General features: G+C 41.0%; 1 protein-coding gene across 3 annotated transcripts in view; it reads left to right on the forward strand.

Moving 5' to 3' along the window:
* Positions 1 to 7,174, forward strand: part of ILDR2 (immunoglobulin like domain containing receptor 2) — a 61,574-nt gene extending 54,400 nt beyond the window's left edge. For all 3 annotated transcript variants that reach the window (XM_050768458.1, XM_050768477.1, XM_050768468.1), the window contains one exon: positions 950 to 7,174. In XM_050768458.1, coding sequence (XP_050624415.1) covers positions 950 to 985 — 36 coding nt within the window. In that variant the 3' untranslated portion in view covers positions 986 to 7,174. The remainder of the gene's footprint in view (positions 1 to 949) is intronic.
* Positions 7,175 to 23,650: the final 16,476 nt, after the last annotated feature.

Raw genomic sequence — 23,650 nt, forward strand, 5'->3', positions numbered from 1 at the left:
CTGTGTGCAGAATCTTCAATGCATGCTTCTATGTGCATTCCTCCCCAGCCCTGCTTGGGGCGAGGGTTTGTAACTTGCATCAGATTTTCAAGAATCCACATCCCAGAGAAGGTTAAGAGCCACTGCTGTTTGCAAAGGACAACTCAAAGGACAATTCATGTCTCCTCCTTTGATGTTCTATGGAGTATAAACTGTATTGTGCCCGTATATGCGAAGGAAATCCTTTGGTCCCTACCCAGTTCATTGTCTCTTTTGTAAGTGGTCTTATATAGACTTCATTATTTTCAAAATGCCAAGAGCTGCCTACTCCATCCCACAGCCCCAAAATGGGAGCCCTCGACCTCAGAGAAACGTTGGGGGACAGTCACAAATGTCCGTTGTGGGGTACCAAGTGCCTCTGACCCCCATGCTTTGGAGATCACTCTCCAACACAACTGCTTCTCCCCCTTTGCAATTACCCCGCCTCCTTCTGTTTTATATGAATCCAAGCTGGACGTTGTCTTTAGTGTTTAGTATGGGGAGAAGGAATATGAACAGAAAAAGATTTTGATACGATTAACCCTTCCAAAGGAATTCAGTGTATTTTATTTTTCTTTAAATAAAAAAATGCAATAACCAAAGTACTATGAGTAGGGAAGAAACTTTCAGGCGATTTCAGGTTTATGGAATACCAACCACACTTGCTGTTGTGGAGCTCTAAACATAGTAGTTACCCTAAAGGGGGTGAGAAGTTATTCTGTGACCATGGAACTAAGCCTATCAGATGTACGCTGGCTTTTGCCTCTCTGAGGCTTGGGATCAACCATCACAGGTCTAATGAAAGGTTCTGAGAGTCAGGGGTACCTGGCACTGAACAGATTGTGGACTCTGCCCAGAGAGCCATCTGTTATGGGTTGTTTTCTTTAACTAGCGTGTGGCTTAATGTTGGGCTCTTTCTGCTCTTTCCTAGAATGACTTTCCAACCAGGATGTCCCTTGTGGTCTGATGTTGTCAACATTTCTCTGGATGACGAGAAATCAGACATGGACTATGGGGACAAGACACAAATCCAAGAGCCAGCAGACCCGGGACCTTCTCTGGCCATCACCTTGGAAGATTTGCTGATCTCTGCTTTGGCAAGGGATGGGAGGCAGCCTTTAAGGGAGGCTGATTTCAAACCTCTGTGCCCATCTAACTAGTTTGAGAAACTTACCAAGAAAGCAAGAATGTGCGAGAACATTCCTACATACAGAGTTTCTCAACTATAGCGTTTATCCTGCCCAACCTCCTCCCTTAACAGAACCAGGACTCCATTTACAATTCTGAAAGAGAGTTTGCTCTGGACTGCTAATCTCCAGAAACTGCCTATGCCTACAGTATGCTTTTCTATACCTCCTGTGCTATACTTAGAGACAGAAGAATTTATTACTACTATTAGAAGAAGGCCTTCTGCTGACAAGGAAAGATAGCTTCAAGTCAAAATATACCTTTTATCCCCATCACTTTCCAGTCACTAGTCAATGACTGTTGTTACACTAAAATCAAAAGGCCTTTGGTGAGCTCAGTGACAGTGACCTCTGGTACAATCACAGAAATGACTTCAATTTGCTGTTCTGAATGACAATTCTTAAGTGGCTAGGACAAAGCAAAAGCAAGTATACCTTTTTGAAAAGCTGTCTAAGTAGTATTTCCTTTTCCATTCTGAGAACGTAAACTGCTTTTTCCTTTTCTGCTGCACATGTCAACATCTGAGTCTTAGACATTAAGGGCTCTTCTCTTCCTCCCCTCTCCTGGACTTTCCACAGGTTGGTGCCACACACAGAGCCCTGCCTCCCTCTGCACTCGGATTAGATTGTCATCGGGTGCCTTGTGATAAATGCTTAAAATATACGCATGAAACAGAAGAGTGAGAAAAGAGGAGAAAGCAGTAATGCATATAGAAAAGAATGAGAAGGAATTTAAGAGGGAAATAACATCGTCTCATTATATTTTGAATGTGGACCATTTCACCCACAAACTTCACTCAATCTTTTCTGGTTTTGTGCTTCACTTAGCATTAATTGTTTCTGCCATCCCAGTTCTGCCATTCTAGGACATAGGGGATGTGGAACATACAGCATTTGGCCTGACTAGACTGCCACTATGGCCACTTTCAAGAGATTAGAGATACTGCTTTCTCAGGAAGGAGTACTTCCTATTGCCACCCTTGCCTAAATGATAGAGTTTGCCTAAATTCCAAAGCTAGATTTCTGGATTTTGTCATTTGTGTAGATAGCAAAAATGGCCACAACTTCCTTCTCATCAAGAGGTGCCGTCTTTTTTTCCTACCCCTTGAATCTGGAGTTGGCTGTGTGATTTGATTTAGCCAGTAGCCCAACAAATGTGACACAAACAGAGACTTGAAAAGTTCTTGTGCATGGGGCTTGTCCTCTTTTGCTGCCCTTGGGAACCTTGCAACTACCACCAGGTAAACAAGCCTGGACTATCCTGCTGCATGACAAAAGAAAAGGGCCCAGTTACCCTGTCACCCTATCTGACAGCCCATCAACTTTCAGCTGATTGCAGATATATGAGTGAGTCCAGCTAATACCAACAGAAGAACTGCCTAGCTGAACCCAGCCCAAATTTCTGATTCCTACTCAAGGCATGAGAAGTTGATGCATTGTTTATGTTAATTTCTTTTCAAGAACAAACCTGACTCGTTCTTGTCTGGATGTTTATCCATGAACCGCTTACTCCATCCAAACTTGTGTTTCTCATAGCCTCCGCTTTTGTTGACAGATTTTTATCAAAACTTTTCACCTTGCACTCTTGTGGGGTACATGTTTGGGTCAAATCCGTGGAGAATAATGCTTGACTTTGCTATCCCTTAATCCAGCAGTGGTTTCTTCCCTGTCTATGGATCTGTGGACAACCTCTGAGGAAGGCCTCTTCTTTAACATCTTTTTGGTCTTCTCCAGAGCCACCTTACTGGAGCTAGACCATATTCTCAGAGTACCATTCCTCTAGTATCCATTTGTACTTCATGACATTTCCAAAAAACATCCTATGTTTGCAATGAAATAAAAAAGTGGCTGGGTGAGGGTCGGAGGGATGAGCTGGTATGTGTCATTGCTTGGAGAATTGACCTACGAAAGAATTTCCCTGTTACTTTGGCCAGTCCCAGAGAAATCAGGAAAACAGTTGAACCCAGTGCTGGTACTTCCAAGGGCTGGAAGACACAAGCCATAACCCTGGTGCTGAGTTTTAGACTTGCTGGTGTCCCTGGCCTCTGAAAGCCTAGGTCTAGCCTGTCTGTTTGGACTCCAGTTCAGATGGAAAAGATGATAAAAAACATTTCTTAGTCACCAGCTTTGGATTTCAACTTGCTCAGGCAATTTTGGAGAATGGGTAGCTGTGGTAGCTATTATCGCTTTATACTGAGCACTGTGTCAGGCTTTTCACCACCAAAGAGCCTCATAGCACCAGCTGCAGAGACCAAAAATAATGTTTTTTTAAAAAACTAAAGACATATGATTTTGGTGAAGGTTGAGGGTAGCAATGGGAAAGAATTAAAGAATTATTAAAATTGGAAACCTGCAATTCCAAAGACAACAAAACTACGGATAGACGGAAAAATACAAAGAAAATAGCAGGCTACTGAATTAACCTTGGGAGTTGGGACCAGGTTGTCCTTTGTAGAACTGCATAAATCATTCAGACTTCCAGGCCTTCAGTAGAAGAAAAAGGCAGTTGTTTCTGGGTATATGGACAGGAGTTAAGGCTGAGTTGACAAATCAAAGCTTGCTGTCCTCAGCACCCCTGACTTTCCTCTATGTGTCCTTTCGTTTCTTCTCCCTTGAATAGTGTGTCCTGCATAGGAAATGGTTATATTTGTTAGCTTCTTTTCTAGGTTTTATTGGGGTACAAAGTAAATCTTGTGTAAGACATAATCTCTGTCCACTAGGACCCTGTAATTTAATAGGGGAAATAAGACATGCTCAAGAAAGGAGATTTTATACATAGAGTATGAAATAGTGCTATGGATAAATTATAATAAACCCAGAGATTTAGTTTTTTAAAAAACTTAAATGGGAATACTTTGATATTAAAGTGTTGTATGTGTTTGTCCATCATCCTATTTAAATATATGCTCGGTGATCTGAAAAGCCAATATTCAAAAGGCTGAAAAGAGGTGAATTAGGATCAGGAAAGGGTGAGTAGCAGGGGTCCCAGAGGGATGATGCATAAGCTGCTGTACTTGCCTATGAGTCACTACTGAGTCAGAAACATGCTGGAGGAGGGAGTGTGGATGCAGGTGGCAAGGAGGTGTCCCCTGGTAGATGAGCTGCTTCTCTAGGCCATGCATGGATTCATTAGGAAGTTGGAGACAATGGCCATGGACTTGGCGCATGTCAGCTATTCCATCCGAGCATGCTCACAGGGGAGCTCAGCGTCAGCTGCTCCTGGGGCTCAGGTTCCATCTTTGCCAACACAGGGCAGGTCTCACGGAGATGCTAGGTCTCTCATCCCCCTTCTCATGATCCTCACTGTGCACTTGACATAGGATTAGGCATACTGGAGATGGGAAAAGGCTGCCACCCAAACCCAAGGCACCTGACCACATCTGTAAATATTTCTGAATAGTCCACAAAATTTCTCCATAGGTAATCTGATTAGATCTTGCCTCTGAGGGAAGCTGAAGTCACAGATATTGTTGTAATTTACTACCCCTCCCCACCCAATTTTTTTTAATAGGTGAAGAAACCATCACTGCCATTAATGAAGTCACAAACCTATTAGGTCTTTAGACTCCCAACCTCTGGATCTTTTCTGCTGATCAGTGTTTCCCAACATTGCCTAACCGTAAGAATTAACTTGATTGCTGCTGTTAAAAAGGTATTGTTGGACCCTGCCTTGGAGATTGATTGGGTGGGTCTAGAGCCGGACTTCATATTTTTAATACGCATTCCAGGAGACTCCTGAGATCAGATGCATTTGGAAATTGTTGGACTAAGTCATACCTCTGGTGTACTCCAAACAGCTAGTCCTGAGGCTTCCTTGGGCCTTAAAATTTTTTCCTTCAAATGTCCTGGTGAGGTCCCTCTCACTCCTTTGGGGCTGGCTGTGGTGAGTCTCCCAGAAGTCTGGCTGTGACGTGGATGGGCTCACCAGAGTATGGTAGTGGTAGTAGGAAAACAGGCAGAGAGAAAGGAGTGTCAGGAGCACTCCCAGGGAGCCTGTTGTAGATATTTCCATTCCCAGAATAGTGATCTATTGTGACAGTCTCAGAACAGACAACAAGAATTACAGGTAATTTTCTCATTCCCTTGATATATTTTTAGCAAAACTTAAATCATGAATAGAAAGAAAAGATGCCATTGGGGAAATGGAAAAACTCAATCATTTTATAAAGCGTACAAATTATAAGGATGACTGGCCAATAGCACTTCCACTTTGGTCTTTCCCAAAGTTGGGTGGACAAGAATAATAAAAGTCCTCATTATATATCCTTCCAAAATCAGATTTAAATGCCTCCAGCATGTTAATGGAAGTCTGAAATTGATTGATAGGATGTAGAAATCCAAATTCACTAAAATAGGGGGCCAGTTACTTAAAGTCCTAGAAGGAAAAAGTGCCTGGCTTTTTGCTGCCAGTATCCTACCTCCTAGTCATCTGGTAAACTGATCTATGAAGCTTGAAGAAGGGGCTTTTAACATCAGAGTGGCACAAGGGCAATGTTGCACTGCTTTAAGCAGCAGCCTGAGCTTTAGCACTATTTGAAGGGGAGAAGGTTAATACTAATAATATTTGTGTTATTTTTATGGTATATTACTGTTTACAGAACACTTTCATTTGGTCCCAGCATCAACTCCTGTGAAAGAGGCAGGGCAGATGTTGTGGTCTCGTTACATAGAATGTAAAACTGAGGTTGAAAAATACTAAGTGACTTGTCCGTAGTCAAATGATTTTTAAAATTATAAAGCCAGGCCTTCTGACTGTCTTGTCTAGGGACCTTTCCAATTCCTTAAATACCCATGGGACTGGAATCTGGATATTCCAGATTCCAGTTTCTCTTCACAGCCAGACATCCGGTGAGAAGAGTCGTAGACTTGATGCTTGTTCATATGTCATGGATGTGGTGAAGCTCTATGAAGACAGATACTGTTGCTGCTTCATCCAGCTAAGCACCATTCATTCCTCAAATGCTAATCTAAGAGGGAGTTGTGGCTTCACTCAAGGAGAGTTTCAATTTCTTTTTTTTTCTTTTCTTTTTTTTTTTTTTTTTTGAGACAGGGTCTTGCTCTGTGGCCCATGCTACATTGCAGTGCAGTGGTGGTATCAGTTCACTGCAGTCTCAAACTCCTGGGCTCAAGCAATCCTCCTCCCTCAGCCTCCCAAGTAGGTAGGACTACAGGTATGTGCCACCATGTCCAGCTAATTTTTTTTTGTTTGTTTGTTTGTTTGTAGAGATGGGGTCTAGCTATGTTTCCCAGGCTTGTCTCAAACTCCTGGCCTCAAGTGATCCTCCCACCTTGGCTACCTAAAGTGCTGGTATTGCAGACATGAGCCACTGAACCCAGCTGAGAGCCTCATTTTCATTAGCTGTGCTATGAGGGGTAATATGTGCTTTAGGTTTTCTGGGGAATCCTTGCAGAGAAGTTTCTAAGCGAAACTACAGATTCATCTGGATTCAGAATTCCGGGCAGAAGCTGCTTAATAACGAAAAATCTGGCATCTTCACTACATTTTAAGATTATAGGTAGAACTAAGAGGGATCAGATATAGAGAGACAAGGAATGTGAGAAGGAAAAAGATATAGTAGTTTAGCTAAATTTTTCTTAGAGTTTCTTGGTAGGGCTGGACATGTAGTAACTAGTCTGACTCATTTCTTCTGGGAAGGCTAAAAGAGACACAAATAGCTTCTCTTTTACCTTGGCTTTAAGGAAAAGTCGTTTTATTAACAAAAGGATTAGACACCACTGCATAAGAAATTTGCTTTGTGAGAATAAAGAACAAGGGAATAGAAGGGTGGGAAAGAGAAGGGTGAGAAATTAGCTTCGTGAGGGCCACCTGTCAGTTGTTTTTGTGCCTTGTGACATCAAAACTGAAATGTTTGTATTACTGTTGTCCATGACCTTTTTTTTTCTATGTCAGACATACAAATTGAATTTGGTTGTAATGTTTTAAACTAAATAAAGAATTCTTACCTACATTTGTTACCAAGAACTCATAATTAACACAACTATAGTTAATCATGATCTGACATTCAATGGCCTCAGCAAGAGAAATAATCATATGATACATGTCCTCCTCTGATTGTTGTAAGTATGGTAATAGAGGAATACATATTGCGGGGTTACAGAGGGGGCTGGTACTGACAGAGCAAAAGGTATGTTTTTATAGATTGTAATAAGTTAGATAAATTCTGTTGTCACTCTTACTGCTCTCCACAGACTGTGTAACATTCAGAAGGAGATGAGGCATAGGAAAGGTGGTTGGATAACCAAGGTGATGGTACCTAGCTCATTTCCAAGATGGGCACAAGCATGTGCCTGCTAGAAATTACACTTGGGGAAGGCAGGAAGGAAGCTGTTCATGGGAGGACATTTTAAGTTCTGTAAAGATTTGAGAAATTCCACAGCACCATAATTAAGAGGAGGTAATTAAAACTACCTTTGTTAGCAAAAGAATTGATAAATATCTCAGAGAACTATTAATCCTGTTTTGGATGGCTAAGCCCTCTCAAGGGAATTCCAGATTTTAGGGACCTTGTCAAGCAGAAAATCTGTTTTTGCTTGAAGCATCTGGGCTCAATTTTTTTCTTTAAGTAGTTAACTTAAAAATGTTAACATGTAGATTTAACTTAAAGACAGACTCTAAAACAGTTTAAGTCTGATTACCTCCTCTGGATTTTGTATTATTTTGTCTAATGTTTTAATTCCATCTTGGTTTTTCAGCTTTATAAAATATTTTTGTTTTTATTTATAAAGTATTTGTTTAGAATCACCCACATGTTTTTTCTGCATATCTTTTTTTCCTATATTTCAGATCTTCCTTTTGAAATATTTTCTTTCTGAAGGAAGTTTACTTCAGTAATGATTTGTTGGTAGGATACTCATCAGTCTTTGTTGATTTAAAAGTCTTTATTTCATTCTCGTTCTTGAAAGATAATTTCACTGGTTATGATTCTAGATTGATAGTTATTTTCTTTCAGGATATTGAAGTTATTATTACACTCCCTTCTGACTTTTATTTTTGCTTTTGAGAAGTCAATTAATTACCAGTTTAATTATCCTTCCTAATCTGTCTTATCTCTCTGGCTGTTTTAAAGATTTTTTTTTTTTTGTCTGTAGTGTTCTTCGGTTTAATTAACATGTGACCAGGTGTGGATTTCTTTTTATTTATCTAGATTAGGATTTGTGGTGTTTCCTAAATCCGTGGATTGGATTTCCCATTAAATATGGAAAACTCTCAGCTATTAACACATCAAATATTTCCTCTTCTTTTTAAACTCTCTCTTGAGAATTCCAATTAAGCGTTAGATTTTTTTTCATTCTATGCCCCATATTGTTTAATCTATATTTAGTATTTCCTTTCTTTGTGTCTTCTGTTCCCTATTCAGGTAAATTTCTTCAGGTTTATCTTCCAGCTCACTAATTTTCTTTTCAGCTACCTCTAATCTCCTTTCTTTGAGTTTTAATTTTAATTAATATATATTTCATTTCTAGGAATTTAGTTCTTTTTCAAATCTGCATAGTCCCTGTTGATAGTGTCTGTGGCTTACTCTTTTTTTTTTTTTAACAATGCCCCTTATTTATCTGAATATCTTAAAGATACTAACTTAAAATTTTACATCCAGTAATTCCAATATCTACAGTCTTTATGGGTCTAATTTTAGAGTTTGTTACTTCTGCTAACTTTCATTCACAGTTTTTTGTTTATGGGTTTTATAGCTTTTTATTGTAAGCTCATATGTGGTGCAATGCCATATTACATTGTGCCGTCAAGAAAAACCTTTCCTGCTCCTTATCTGCCTTCCGTTTCTCCATAATGACTCTATAGATACACAGCAACCCTGGGGGACCCAGGAAGAATGAATGATTGAGTAAAGGAGAAATAAGTGTGCTAAATGGGAAAAAATGGAAAAGGCACACATACATGCATTTCTTTCTAATGCAACCTCTAGACCGCAAACAAAAACTTAAGATGGGGAGGGCAAGAGCCTTTAACTTTACATATTCTTTGGAGTTTGATAATATAAGAGAATAGCTGTCTTAATTATAGACATAGACTATTTTAGGGTTTAAAAGTGAACAGAAGGCTCTTAATTGTTAAGAGTGGCCAAATAAATTATAGATATAGATTTCATTCAAGAGGCAAGGAAGGCTGAGCACTGTGGCTCACACCTGAAATCCCAACAGTTAGGGAGACAAAGGTAGGAAGATAGCTTGAGCCAGGAGTTTAAGACCTGCCTGAGCAGTATAGCAAGACCCCATCCTCCACACAAAGGTAAAAATTTAAAGACCAAAAAAAAAAAAAAAAAAAAAAAGCAAGGAAGGACTAGACTCATAGGACGGATTAAAATTAGGCAAAACAAATAATTCATTTTTCCCTATGATTATCTAATTCTAATCCAATTTTTATAGGTTTTCATTTCAAGAAATAAGAAGTAGGCTAATTTCAGGTTCTCTTAGAAAATCTTGGCAGAGACATCCTAATCATACTCATCACACCACTTAGGTGAAAATTATATTTTCTGCTGAATTGGTTATAAGCATTTCCTGAATGCTTATCAGGTGGCCTAAGATGACTCACCAAAAAACGGCATGAGGTGTAGAAGTAGCTAGGAAGTCGCTCAGAGGTGAGTTAGTCTGACACGCCATCTAGTGGCACACGTCCAAGAGAATGACTATTGCTAACCTTCCAGTATTGGGTGGAGGTGTGCCTGACATTAGTTAAGGGATGTGGTTTTGAAAAGCTACATATGAATTTATATAGCTTATTTTAAGGCTATATATGAATTTTTATATATGAATTTGTTTTTTGAAAACAAATTAAGTGAATTAGGAGTTCTTTCTTTAAAAGTGATATGTTTTTCTTACACTTTGCAAGTTTAGAACTTGCCATATTATGTTTTTGAGGCAGGCTTCTGTGGGTATAATGTGGGGAAAACCATGAGGTTTTTGCTTGGGATCAAGTGAGATTCAGGTACATGCCTTTTGTAACTTAAAGCTATTTTAAAGTGTGCTTTTAACACCATTGAATTACAATTGCTTTCTGAAGTCAGGTCAAGACGCTGATTCTGCAGAATTATGGTGAAGTCAGTTTCTCTTTAACAAGCAAAAACTATGTCATCAAACTGTACAACCAAAGGACCTAAATAGTCCATTCCCCATTCTTCAGCTGTACAGAGATGAATCAATCTCTCTGTCTCTTGTTCTCTCACTGTCTCTAAAAAACAAGCAGAGGAGAAAATTCCAGAGTCTTATGTTAAAACACTTTACTTTTTAAAGAAAACAATCCTTGCTCTCTGGAGATATTTTCTCATGTTTTGTTACAAATTTTGTGTAGAAGCATAGCCACAGTGGACTTTTTCTGGTTCTTTTTCTTTCCCTGAGATGTTAATGTCCAGTAGAGCAAAGCTAGAGGGATACACACACACACACACACACACGTCTACACACACATATATATGTCACTTTCTATTAACATTGTTTTTAGAAAAACCCTTTGTTCAACTGAATGTAATTAAATTATAATGGACATTAATACCCAACCCCACCCTCCCAGCCTCTTCGTGTTACTGGTATGACTTAGGCACCTAAAATGTTTGGTTGCAAATGATAGGAAGATGACTCAGACTAGCTTAACAAGAAAAGGAGAGATGGAGCTCATCTATTAGGGAGATCCAGGAGTAGCTCACAGGCTGGAAGAAGAGCTGTAGGAACTGAGAACAAACCTGGGTCTCAATGTAGTAAGATTCCCATCATCCACACCTACTTGTATTTTTACATCAATACGTTTTCTCAGTGAGGATAGACTTACTCCAAAAGGCACAAATATAGCCACTAGCAGTCTGAGAGTCACAACTTTCCAGCTCATTTGACCAAGCAGGCAAAAGACCTTACTCATGAGAACAATCCTGGAGAAAGACTATGGTCAACTCATATTGAGTCATGTGCCCATATCTGAGCTAATTATGTGGCCAGAGATGTGGCAAGTCTGTTTATGACCAGGAAGGTGAGACTGCGATGGACTGGATAGTGGGATAGGAAGATTTCTCCAAACAGAGAAGAGAGGTGTTATTAACAGAAGAAGTGGGAATAGCAATGCTGGGTAGACAAAACACATACACAATACCAACAGCTATCTGCTACTGCATCCAAAAAGATTCTTTATCTGCAGCCACAGAGCCCTGAACAACCAGCCCTTCTGGCTTCCTTTTGTTGCCAATTCCCTCACACATATTATTCCTACTCAAGGCTTCAGGGAGGCTGTTTTCACCACAGTTCAGTGACAAATCCTACCAGAGCCTTCCACACACCAGTGAATATCCTTGGTTATACTTGTCTCATTCTGAATTTAGAAAGCCATCTCTGTGTCACTGCCTTCATTAGAATCTGTCATCTTCCTGTATTCTTCTGGTACCCTCATTTCTTCTCTCCTACTTCCTGTTGTCTCCTAATTATTCACCTTCTACTTTTTTTGTTAGAGGTTCTAGACAGTTTCAAGAAAAATACTTGATGCTGGGCAAGGTGCTTCTGCCTTCCTCTGGAAGTTCCATAGAACGGGACATTTTGCTTCTCTGTTTCTATGGACTGAGTGTTTGTGTCTTCCCCAAATTTTTATGTCAAAACCCTAATCCCGAATGTGATGGTATTTGGGTATGAGGACTTTGGGAGGTGATTAAGTCAGGAGGGTGGAGCTCTTATGATGGAATTAGTGTCCTTATAAGAAGAGACAGGAGAGAGAATACTTCCTCTCTTTCTCTGCCATGTGAGGATACAGCAAGACATCTGTCTGCAAACCAGGAAAAAGACCTTCACCAGGAACTGAATGTATTGGTGCATTGAGCTTGGACTTCCCAGATTCTAGAACTGTGAGAAATAAATTTCTGATGTTTAAGCCACCTAGTCTATGGTATTTTTGTTACAGCAGCCTAAAGTGACTAAGACAACTATCCACCTCTTCCTTCTTTTCTGTATAAGCAGGAAAGGAGAATACCTGGATTCCTTGAGTGTCTGAAGTTCATCATGCCACATTTCACAGTGTGAAGTAAGTGTTTACGCACCCCACATTCTCTTTTCTGGTCCTACACCTTTCACTTCCTGTTCTCAGGGATGGCCAGGATGTTTGTGCTTCCTTCTCTCATGTGAAGGAGAACATGTGACTTGGGCAGAGTCCTTTCTTTGCATCTCAGCTTCAGACCAAAGCAGCCTTCTCTAACATGGTTATCAGAAACCCTGCATTTTGGGAGTTGGTTGTTCTTTGGTGAGCTCCCATTTAACTCGTAGCCTTTATGTATATACAGCATTGGTCATGGAAGAATAGGACTGTGTCACTCATATATAATTTTTACATTAGATTATATGACTTTTAAAATACATTTTCTTAAAAAAACTTACTAATTGCTTCCAAACAACCAATATCTCACATTCCTCTGATTACTGATAACCCATGATATTAAACTTTCTTTCCATTCCAGAATTTAATACAGGAATTCGACAAAATATTGAAAATGTTTTAGCAAATTTAGAGCAACAGATTCTGGAGTGGGGAGACTCCATTTATTAAGAGATGTTCCCTCAAAAGAAATGAACAACAGGCCTCCATGAAGAGAACTTGGAGAGTGCTCATTGTTCCATGGTGATTCTTGAGATATAAATAACTCTATCACATGGAGGTGGATTTTCACAGTGATCCAAACTCAGGTTACTCACAGTAGGCCGTGGGGAATTTTCTAAAGGAAACCTCTTCTCCAGACACTTGAGGGCTCTTGTGTACATTTTCAGTGCTTCGGAGAGAAACGTCTTCAAGAACTGGCAAAGAGCTGTTCATCACAGCAAATATATTTCTCATTCTAAGGAACTCATCAACACATTTTTTTTTCTCTCTTTCTCTCAAGGAAGTTCAGAACTAAATGGAATGATTTAAATTCTTGACTTAAGGAGACCAGCAGCTTTGATAATGCTGCCAAATTATCCTCACAGTATCAGAAAGAAAAAATTGACCTAAAGACTTGCGCTGTAAGAATTGTAAGTGGTGAAAGGGAGCTACTTAACCCTGGTTTTTGGTAGAGGGCAGTCTGGCAGTGGGCAGTGCTGACCTGCACAGAGGACAGGAGAAATGGGCACTGGGCTGCATGCCATGGAGGCCCTGAACTGATGGGTGGCTGGGCCCCCTAGGTCCAGGCAAAACACTAGCGCATCACACAGTTCATTCGTGAGGGTGAGCCTGAGGATACACCTGAACTCTCACATACAGCCACGTCATATCTTGATAAGGACTCTCAGTCACGAAATTTTCCAGACCTCCAAATGTTTCCTAAGCAGAAAACTCAAATAGCAAGTGGTTCCGTTGAAATTAAGATACCTGGCAAGACTGACTTTGCCACTTTCTGCTTAAAACCCTTCTGGCTCTCCATAGTCTTTTTCACATAGTGTCAGGTGCCTTAGAACACGCAAAGCTCTTTATGATCCCACCCCTTTCTGCCATCACAGCTTCATTGCCAGTCTCTACCTCTACTTCTCTTCTTTTCTACTTCTTTGCTGTGCTGTAATATGCAGAAACATTTGTAGAGCTTGACTACACTGTGTTGTTCTGTGCCTCTGTTCCTTTATTCCAGAATACCTTCCTCCCCCTCTCTGAGCGCTTTCTTACATACATTTTAAGATTCAGCTTGGATGTTGCATCTTTTAAGAAGCCCCACTCCCACCAGGCTGAGCTAAGAGCCCCAGGTCCATGCTTCCTCTGCAGTGTTCGCCCTGTCACCATGTTCAATGCATGAACACAGAATGATCTGTTTTTGTGTCTGGTTACCCACTGGAATGCAAGTTCTTTGAAAGTATTTTTTTTTTTTTTTTGTATCCGTCATACCACTGTGGTATGTGGCACACAGTAGGTCTTGTAGTGTGAGCTTAACTGAACCAAAATGAGATCATTTGATGATATCCTGAGAGCTCTGACCTCAGGAAGGCTGCAGAGCAGGCACTCCCGTGCAGGTTGAATAAGCGCAAACACTTCTACATCCAGGTCACATCTTGGCCAGTACAAATGATCTCAGTCACTTTAAGGCTTTCAGCTTAGCCATCCCCTAGAACAGAGGTTTGAAAACTTTTCAAAGGGACTTGCCAAAAAACTGTTTCCTTTCACGTAAAAACCGGGAGGAGTGAGGAAGGCAGGCGATGAGGATTGTTTTCACTTGTAAGCCATGGGCAAAAGAGATTCTGAGATAGTACGGCCACAGATTTTGGAAGTAGAAACACCAGAGGCCCTCTATCAGTTTCCAGCCTTGGCTGCTCACTCCAAATGATGATTTATTCGTAGCTCTAGAGGTTCTAAATGATGCTGTGGCTGGGACATGAAGGAGGCAACCAGTTCAAAAGCTGTTTGTGTGTGTTTTTATCAGCACACACAATTACTATTCCCAAGCTCTAGAGAACCATAAAAAAGTATAAGCTATGTAAGCTATGTGTATAAGTTAGAGACATCAGGGTTGGACAACTCAGGGGGGCCTGGAAAACATCCTGTCGAGGTAGAGGGGAGGGTAAGTCACTGAACTACTAGAGAAAGCTACTTAATCTCGGGTAGACCCTGGGTGTGCTCCCTCTCCACCATATCTGAGCCTCAGTTTCATTTAGTTTAAAAGGTAACAGATCAGTGTGATAGGTAGAAAATGTAAATGTTATGAGCACTCCTCAAACTCTTCCTCCTTCAGTGCACATCAAATGCTGAACAGCTGGCTCAGCTTCTGCAATGTTGTGGTATTAAACGATATAATGGGTTCACAAGGAAAGAATCCAGTGGAACCTGGCTCAGCTCAATTGATTTACATGGAACCAGCTGATCATGGGAGAGAAGAAGATAAAAGAGATCATGGCCAGGATGGGCTAGGAGAGTTTGGAGAGGAAAAAAAGTAGATTTTGGGTATAGCCAGTATTTATATGAGATTTTGAGAGAGAGATAAAAAGAAGCTTTTACAGTTTTTAAATTTTTATTACGAATACAATCCCCTTTGGGATTTTTGAGAGACTTTAGTATGTGCAATATAGGGCCATAGGTTACCGTGGTTATAACAATATTTAAAAGTCTCCCTTCTGAGTAAGGCCTTTATCTTGTTACCTAGCACAAAGGGATTTTTTCTTTTGCAGTTTTTTTGAGGAGGTGTCTCCATGCTTGGCATGAAAACCAGGGGAAGAAAATACAAGATGCCCTACTGTGTACAATGAAGCGGGGTTTTGGAAGATGTGCTCCAGAGAACGGCCTCTGGACCCCACAATCTCCCCATGTTGCACAGACTCTCTCTGACTCCTGTGATCTGGCCCTGGCTGTCCTGGAATACTACCCTCTACTCCAACAGAATTTTAAATTGTTCCACAATTTCAAATGTACATATTTATGTACATTGTTATCTGATCCTCTGAGTAAAGCAAAACAGGCATGATTTTCTCTATTTTACAAAGGGAATAGTTAAGACCACAAAGAGGAGAATGACTTCTCAAGGTGGTTTAGAAAACAACAAACAGCAGTGGAATTGGAGCTAGCATCCAGATCTCCTGAATCCTTGTTCATTATTCCCCATGGCACTCAGTTCTCGCTTTGTAAACAACTATGGAGATTGTAGAAGCTCATATGAAAAGGGGGTGCAATGAACAGGAAGTATGGATTAAAGAAGTGTGGGACTCTGAGTGTTAATTGATACAGTGCAAGCAATGTGGCTGCCTGCTTACTAACATGCAGTGGTGAGAAGGGCCTGCAGATCCACTGGCAGAGGGCAGGTTCAGAGTCACACCCAAGAGAGATCTATAGACCAGGGCAATGGGCCAGATCTAACAAGATGAAATGAGAAGGGATAAATGCAAAATCTCACATTTTGATCTGAAAGATAATTGCACAAGGACAAGATGGGGAGACATTGCTAAGGATACTCTTATCCTTTTATTCAACTTATTTTTCAAAGTATTTGTTGGGCGCTAATCATGTCTATACAATGGTTTGGCATTGAGCTTACAGCAGTGAATAAGATTAAGACAAATAAGATCGCCTACCCTTATGGAGCTCAAACTCCAGCGAGGGAGACAGGCAATACACAAATAATCAAATGATTTCATAAAATGATCAGTGTTGAAAATAACTCAGGATCATGGACATTGACTGTTAAGAGGAGGAAAATATTAGAAGGGTGGTCAGAGAAGGCCTCTCAAAGGATGGGACATTTTCAAACTGTTACTTGAAGGATAAGAAAAAAACCGAGATTGAGAGGACCATCGGGCAGAGTTCCAAGGAAAGGGAGAACAAGGGAACAGTGCTTGAGGTAGGCATGATTTCAGAATGTTTGAGGAACAGAAGGGAAGCCATCGTGGTTCAAAATCAGTGAACAAGGAAGGACGTAGGAGCTGTTGTGTGAGAGGCTATGGGGCCCCCAACATCATCTAGATCATTTAGGCTGAGAAGGCCATTATAAAGATGCCAGACTGCTAGGCATCCTCCCCAAATCTCTTCTCTTTTTCATCCTTGGAAAAAGACTCTTATCTGGATAGCTAACCAGAGACTAAATTTCCCTGCCTTCCTTATTGTGAATTGTGGCCATGTGACTAGAGTTCTTGCCAAAGGAATGTGATCAGAAGAGATATGTGCAACACCCACCTTACTTGACTGCAGGGAAATTACTTGACTTTAACTTCCTTCCCTTGAGTGCCCAACCATGCAAATAAGGACAAAGTACTGGCCTTAGGCATGGTGGAGCAACAAGATGGGAGGAACCTGGCTCCCAGATGAGCTCATGGAGAACTGGCCTGCCTGGCTGGACTAAGTGAAGGAGAAATATACTTCTCTCTTATTTAAGCCACTCTATTTTGAGATCTTTATTATAGCGATATAGTCTTTACTGTAATTAAATCAATGAGAAATGTGGACTTTTTTCTAAGTTGGAAACCATTAGAAAGTTTCAAACAGATGAATGACGTGACCTACGTTCGAAAAAGAGCATTCTGACTTCTGTGTGGAGAACAGATTACAGGAAGATGAGAGTGGAAGAAATGAGAACTGTTGGAGGGCGAATGCAGATTTTATGTGAGGGACAGTGGAATAAGACGATGGCAGTGGAGAAAGATATACAGGATAGATTATGAATGTGTTTTGGAGGTAGAGCAAATAGGCTGGTTGATTTATTCAATTTTGGAGACAGTGAATGAAAAGGAAAAAAAATATGATTCCTAGGTCTCTGACTTGAATAACTAATGAAACAGCAGTGGAATTTCTTGAGGTGGACAAAACTGAAGTGCAGGGTAGGATAGGATGCTTTGACTACAAAACAAACAAACAAACCTCAGAAAACTTGACATAAACTGGCAAAAACAATAAGGACATTTATTAGCCTACAAAATGTAGAACAGGCTACAATAATTGGTTGTTCCAAAATTTAAATATGTTACCAACATCTTCTTTTTAACTCTACTCTTTGCCATTCAAGTTTAAGCTTCATTCTAAAGCTGGTTCCTCTTGTGGTCGGTGACTGAGACAACGTGTTTTCTCACTCACCTCCAACAAGGAAGAGAGAAGTCATTTCTCTTATTATATAATACAAGTCTTTGTAGCCGGAACTTTCTGACTTAGCTTGTCATGTTCTGATTGGCTTAGATGAATAGGGAATAGACTTGGAGTTACTGCCCTCTGATTGGCTTAGATGAATAAGGAATAGGCTTGGAGTTACTGCTCTCTGAGTCATAGCTGATGCATAGAGGACAGTATATGACACCCAGGCAAATTCAGGTTCTGTTGGGAAGGACTGGAAGAAGGATTGATTAGGAGTTTACGTTATGCACTTTAGTTCTTTGTTTCTTCTTCCTAATCTGTAAAGTGGGGAGAGAGAGATGTGCAGCCTTGGCAGACAGAGGAGGTCCAGGATCTCACAGAAAAAGAGGGATTTTTGCATCTGTCAAAAGAAAGAAACTGGCTGGGCCTGGTGGCTCATGCCTGTAATCCCAGCATTTTGGGAGGCCAAGGCAGGTGAATCACCTGAGGTCGGGAGTTTGAGACCGGCCTAACCAACATGGAGAAACCTCATATCTACTAAAAATAAAAAATTGGCTGGGTGTGGTGGCACATGACTGTAATCCCTGCTACTTGGGAGGCTGAGGCGGAAGAATTGCCTGAACCTGGGAGGCGGAGGTTGCAGTGAGCTGAGATCACGCCACTGCACTCCCACTAAAATCTCTCTGGCAGCAAGGGGGAAGGTCACTCCTAATATCAAAGGGATCCATATGACAAAACGGCTGCATGGATGAGGTAATGTGAATGTCAGTGGCTGTATTTTGTTAACACAGATAACTGTCTGCAACCAATGAGTCTAAGCAGCCCTGTGGGGAACTGGGGAAGAAGGCAGCAAAATAAAACCCTGCTGGCCCTGGTTTTAGTGTTTTAGAAATCCAGTCTTTTGGCCTGTGACAGAGTGATCACAGAGGATTCTAAAACTGTCTCCCTTTTATAAGTCACGTCTATACCATTTGAGAAATCAGGCCTTGAATATAGAACAAATTGGGACAGTGCCGTTGAGGGCAAAAGGAGCCTTGGTTCAGGATGAGGGAGGGAAGAGGAGAGGACCAGCAAGAATAATGCCTAGGTGTCAAAGCCTCACCTGCTCTCCAGGCAGACAGATTCTCTGGTTGGGGGGCTTTCTTGGTTGTCATTCTATGAATAAGAAACTTGTTCAAAAGCTGTTCATAGTTGGCCATGGAGACGAGCTGTAGGAGAAGTTCTTAGTTAACATTTGTAATAACCCTGAGGTACCCAGTGATTCTAAGGTTGATGTGGATCCGGCCATGTGTTTTCCCCCAGGAGGAAGGGAGCAGAGTTTATTTTCAATCACCAGTGTTGCTGCCAAGAACCTGAGAAACTCGGGGAACGTGGAGCATTTGGGGCACTGCTCAATTAGTTTGCATTAGATATACAGAGTATGAGCCCCTTGTAGCCCCAGACTGTACTTCCAGGCCACCAACTGATTGCTAAAAATGGAAGGTGACCAAAGAGACCAGACAAGGCTATAAAGCTATTGGGGCTCTGCTGCTGCTTTTGAGTGTGCTTTTGGTGTGCTCCACCAATCATCTCGTATTCCTTCAGGAAGAGCTTGGTCTAGGGATTTTAAACATCACAGTAAATAGTTACAAAAGTAGAATGAAGAAGGTGGGAAAATCCAAAGCAAGCAATTTTTCATTTAACCTTAGAAATAAACTGGAGTTTTAACCTAAAAGTAACAGTAACTTTGAACTACCCATACCACCCCACAAAACAAAAGGTCCACCCTTTCATCTATTTTTTTTCTACTTCTGTTGGTGGCCTCATCAACTGCAGTTAATTAATGTAAGTCCTAGGAATCATTACAGACTTCTCTTACTTTCTCACCCAGTACAGGAGTCAAATGTCCCGGTCCCAGGGTCAGACCGCCTGAATTCAAATCCCATCTTTGCCACTTTCCGGGTCTGTGAATTAAACAAGTTATGTAACCTTTCTGAGCTGTAGTTTACCCATCTTTGAATATGGATAACAACCATATCTGCTTCATAGAAAGAAACAAATATTAGAGGATATTATAATTATCCAAGCACTTACTGAGTCCTGTTGATTTTACCTTTTCAATATCTGTTGTATTTGTTATCTATGGCAATCTCAAAGTGTGTGCAATGAGATGAAAGGTTTTATATGTGGGGGCAGGATGCTTGGAGAAAAGAAATCAGAGAGCAAGAGAATAGTGGGAAATGGAAAAGGGGCAGACATTAGCAACTCAGAGTTTTTGAAGAGGATTATGGATGAGGCAGCCCTGGGGTGAAGGGCATGGAAGATGGCAATAGAGAGAAGGAGGCTGCCATGGTGGGCATGAAAGGAGAGCAACAGAGAGAAGGAGGCTGCCATGGGGAGCATGAAAGGGTAGCAATAGAGAGAAGAGAGGCTGGGAGGCTGACCTGAGTGTGGAACTTTGGAGAGAGATATATACTGACATTTGAATGACCTGGGTGTCTTACTGAAAATGCAAATTAGGATTCAGCACAATTTGGGTGAGGCCTGAGATTCTGCATTTCTAACAGCCTCCCAGATGATGTCAATTGTACTGGATTTTAAATGATTCAAAGTATCAAGAGAGTAGAGCCAATCCTTGCATTGTCCTTTGACCTATGTAGCCATCTTTGGAACTCTCACAGATCTGTTTGCATTCTGCTCTCATGGAGCTTGCCCCAGAATAATTCTTCATCTTCCCCTACCCTTTTGTGGATATTCATATAAGTACCAGAGCAAGGAGAAGAGTGGCTGTATTGAAAAAAGCTAATATATACATATTTTGAAATGATTTTAAAAGCAGATCTAAATGCTTGAATGTTTGATGTCAACTTAGCTGTAAAACATGAAGAAATATTTGATATTCTGAAATCCAGCTTTTTCTATGAACAAGTTCTTGAGAGGACAGCAAAAAGGTCCATGGCTCATCTTGAATCTGCTAACTCCTGTCAGCTTGTAAAGTGAAATAGGTTAGCTCCTCAATTACAACTTACACAATCACATAATCAAAAGAATTTGGTTAGCATGTGCATGTTCAAATTCCCCCAGACTGTAAACTCCTTGAGGACAACAATCATATCTTTTTCTTTTTCTTTTCTTTCTTTCTTTCTTTCTTTCTTTCTTTCTTTCTTTCTTTCTTTCTTTCTTTCTTTCTTTCTTTCTTTCTTTCTTTCTTTCTTTCTTTCTTTCTTTCTTTCTTTCTTTCTTTCTTTCTTTCTTTCTTTCTTTTTTTGTTTTTTGTGTTTTTGAGACGGAGTCTCATTCTGTCACCCAGGCTGGAGTGCAGTGGCATGATCTTGGCTCACTGCAACCTCTGCCTCCCAGATTCAATCAATTCTCCTGTCTCAGCCTCCTGAGTAGCTGGGACTACAGGTGCCCGCCACCATGCCCGGCCAATTTTTGTATTTTTAGTAGAGATGGGGTTTCACCATATTGGTCAGACTGGTCTCGAACTCCTAGACCTCAGGTGATCTGTCTGCCTTGGCCTCCCAAAGTGCTGGGATTACAAGTGTGAGCCATTGCACCCAGCCAATCATGTCTTTTTCATCTTTTTGTTATTATCATAATTATTGGTTTTTTGAGACAGGGTCTTGCTCTGTCATCCAGGCTGAAATGCAGTGGGGCAATCATGGCTCACTGCAGACTTGACCTCCCAGGCTCAAGGGATTCTCCCACCTCAGCCTCCCAAGTTGTTGGGACTACAGGTATGTGCCCCCATGTCTGGCTATTTTTTTTTTTTTTTAATGGGATCTCCCTATGTTGTACAGGCTGGTCTTTGAGCTCCTGGCTTCAAGCAATCTACCTGCCTTGGCCTCCCAAAGTGCTGAGATTACAGGTGTCAGCTACTGCATCTGGCCTCCTTTTTGTCTTTGTATCCTTAACACTAAGTACATACTAGGGACCCAAATATTTGTTAGGAAAAAAAAATGAATGTCTTTGGCATTAAGAAAAGTAAGTGATCTCATTATGTTATATCATGTACACGTGATAAGAGAAATAGCATGCAAAGTTTCAGAGTGTGTCCTCCTTATCCAGAAGAGGTGGAAAGATTGTCAGATGAAAAACTGGTGAGAGCAGAAGATACATTACACACCAGGTGGGAGGGTGTGCTTTGAGTCACCTGGTTATCCAGCCATTCTGGACCTTTGGCTGGACACAGGCTGGAAGAGTTCTGGGAGCTACTTTGGGCCAGGGTAGGAAGACCATGAAGAGAAAAGAATAGCTTTGGGGTGGAGTTTTGGTAGAAAAGACAAAGACACAGAATGATCTGCAGAGTCGGAGGAAAGTGGATGTGGGGATCTAGGGGCTTTAGGGAACCCTGAGGCAGAAATATTTCTATTTCAACATCCTGTATATGGAACACTTCTAAATCTTTGTCTCCAGCCTGGACTCTCTCCTGAATTCCACCTGCACTGCTTTCTAGACATCTCAATCCTGAAGACAATAGACTCTTCAAAATCAACAGGCATAACACCAAATTCGTGCCCCAACTAGACTTCATGTCCTATGGGTGTCTTATACTGTTTAATCTAGAAACTATGGAGTCATTGTTAACTTGTTTTCTTTCATTGTGCACTGCAACCCTGATGCTAGCTACCCAGAATGAGTTCAAATGTCACAGGTTAAGGGCACATTCCACCACAAGACTGCCCTTACCTCAGATGCCAGCTGCAAGCTCAAGGGTTCCCAGGCCACCTGCACTTTTGACCAACTGGCTACAAATTTTGGAGTTTCCCATGATGACTTCAGGTTTGATACTTTACTAGAACAACTTATGGAACTCAGGAAAACATTATGCTTCCAATTACAATTTTATTATCAAGGTACAAATCAGGGCTAGCCAAAAGAAAGATGCATAGGACAAAGTCTGAGGAGGTCCCAAATGTGAAGTTTCTCTGTCCTCAGAATGTGTCACTCTCTCAGGACATTGATGTATATTACCAATGAGGAGGCTCACCTGAGCACTGTTTTCCAGAGTTTTTATTGGGGTGTCATTAAATAGGCATGATTGATTGAACCATTGTCCATGTGATTGAACTTGATCTCCAAGTCCCCACTCCTCCCCTCCCTAAGGTTGGGAGGTCCAGTCGGTTTTACTTGGCTCAAAACTCCAACCTTTCAATCACATAGTTAATCTTTCTGGCATGACCAGCCCCCATCTGAAATCATCTAGTGGCACACCATGAATCACCTTATTAGCATAAATTAGGGGTGGTCCAGGAAGCCCAGAATAAATAATAAAGACACTCCTGTTACTCAAGAAATCCCAAAGTTTAGAGGTTACCTCCCAGGAACCAGAGATAAAGACCAGACAAATTCTTTAATATACAACACACACCCACAGCCAACCCATTACCAAACCATGCCAACTTCCCCTCCTAAATATCTTTTTAAATACAGCTCCTCTGTTCTATCCCTACTGCCACTGTGTAGGTCTATATTAGCTCTAATGTGGACTACAGCAATAGCCTCTTAACTGGTCACCTTACTGCTAGTTGTACCTTCCCACCAAGTCATCCTTTACTCTGCTATCAGAGTTGTTATTCTAAAGCCCCAACATGATCATATTCTTGTCCTGCACAAAAACTCTCAATGGTTCCCAATTGCCTATAGCAGCAATGTCCAATAGAAATATAATGTAAGCTGCATATGTAATTTCAAAGTTTCTGGGAGCCTAATTTTTTTAAAGTGAAAAAAGTAGGCTGGGCATGGTGGCTCATGCCTGTAATCCCAGCACTTTGTGAGGCTGAGGCGGGTGGATAGCCTAAGGTCAGGAGTTTGAGACCAGCCTGGCCAACATAGTGAAACCCCATCTCTACTAAAAATAAAAAGTTAGCTGGGCGTGGTGGCATGTGCCTGTAATCCCAGCTACTCAGGAGGCTGAGACAGGAGAACCACTTGAACCCAGAAGGCAGAGGTT

The sequence above is a fragment of the Macaca thibetana genome, chromosome 1 (assembly GCF_024542745.1).
Source record: "Macaca thibetana thibetana isolate TM-01 chromosome 1, ASM2454274v1, whole genome shotgun sequence".
NCBI classification, from domain to species: Eukaryota; Metazoa; Chordata; class Mammalia; order Primates; family Cercopithecidae; genus Macaca; species Macaca thibetana.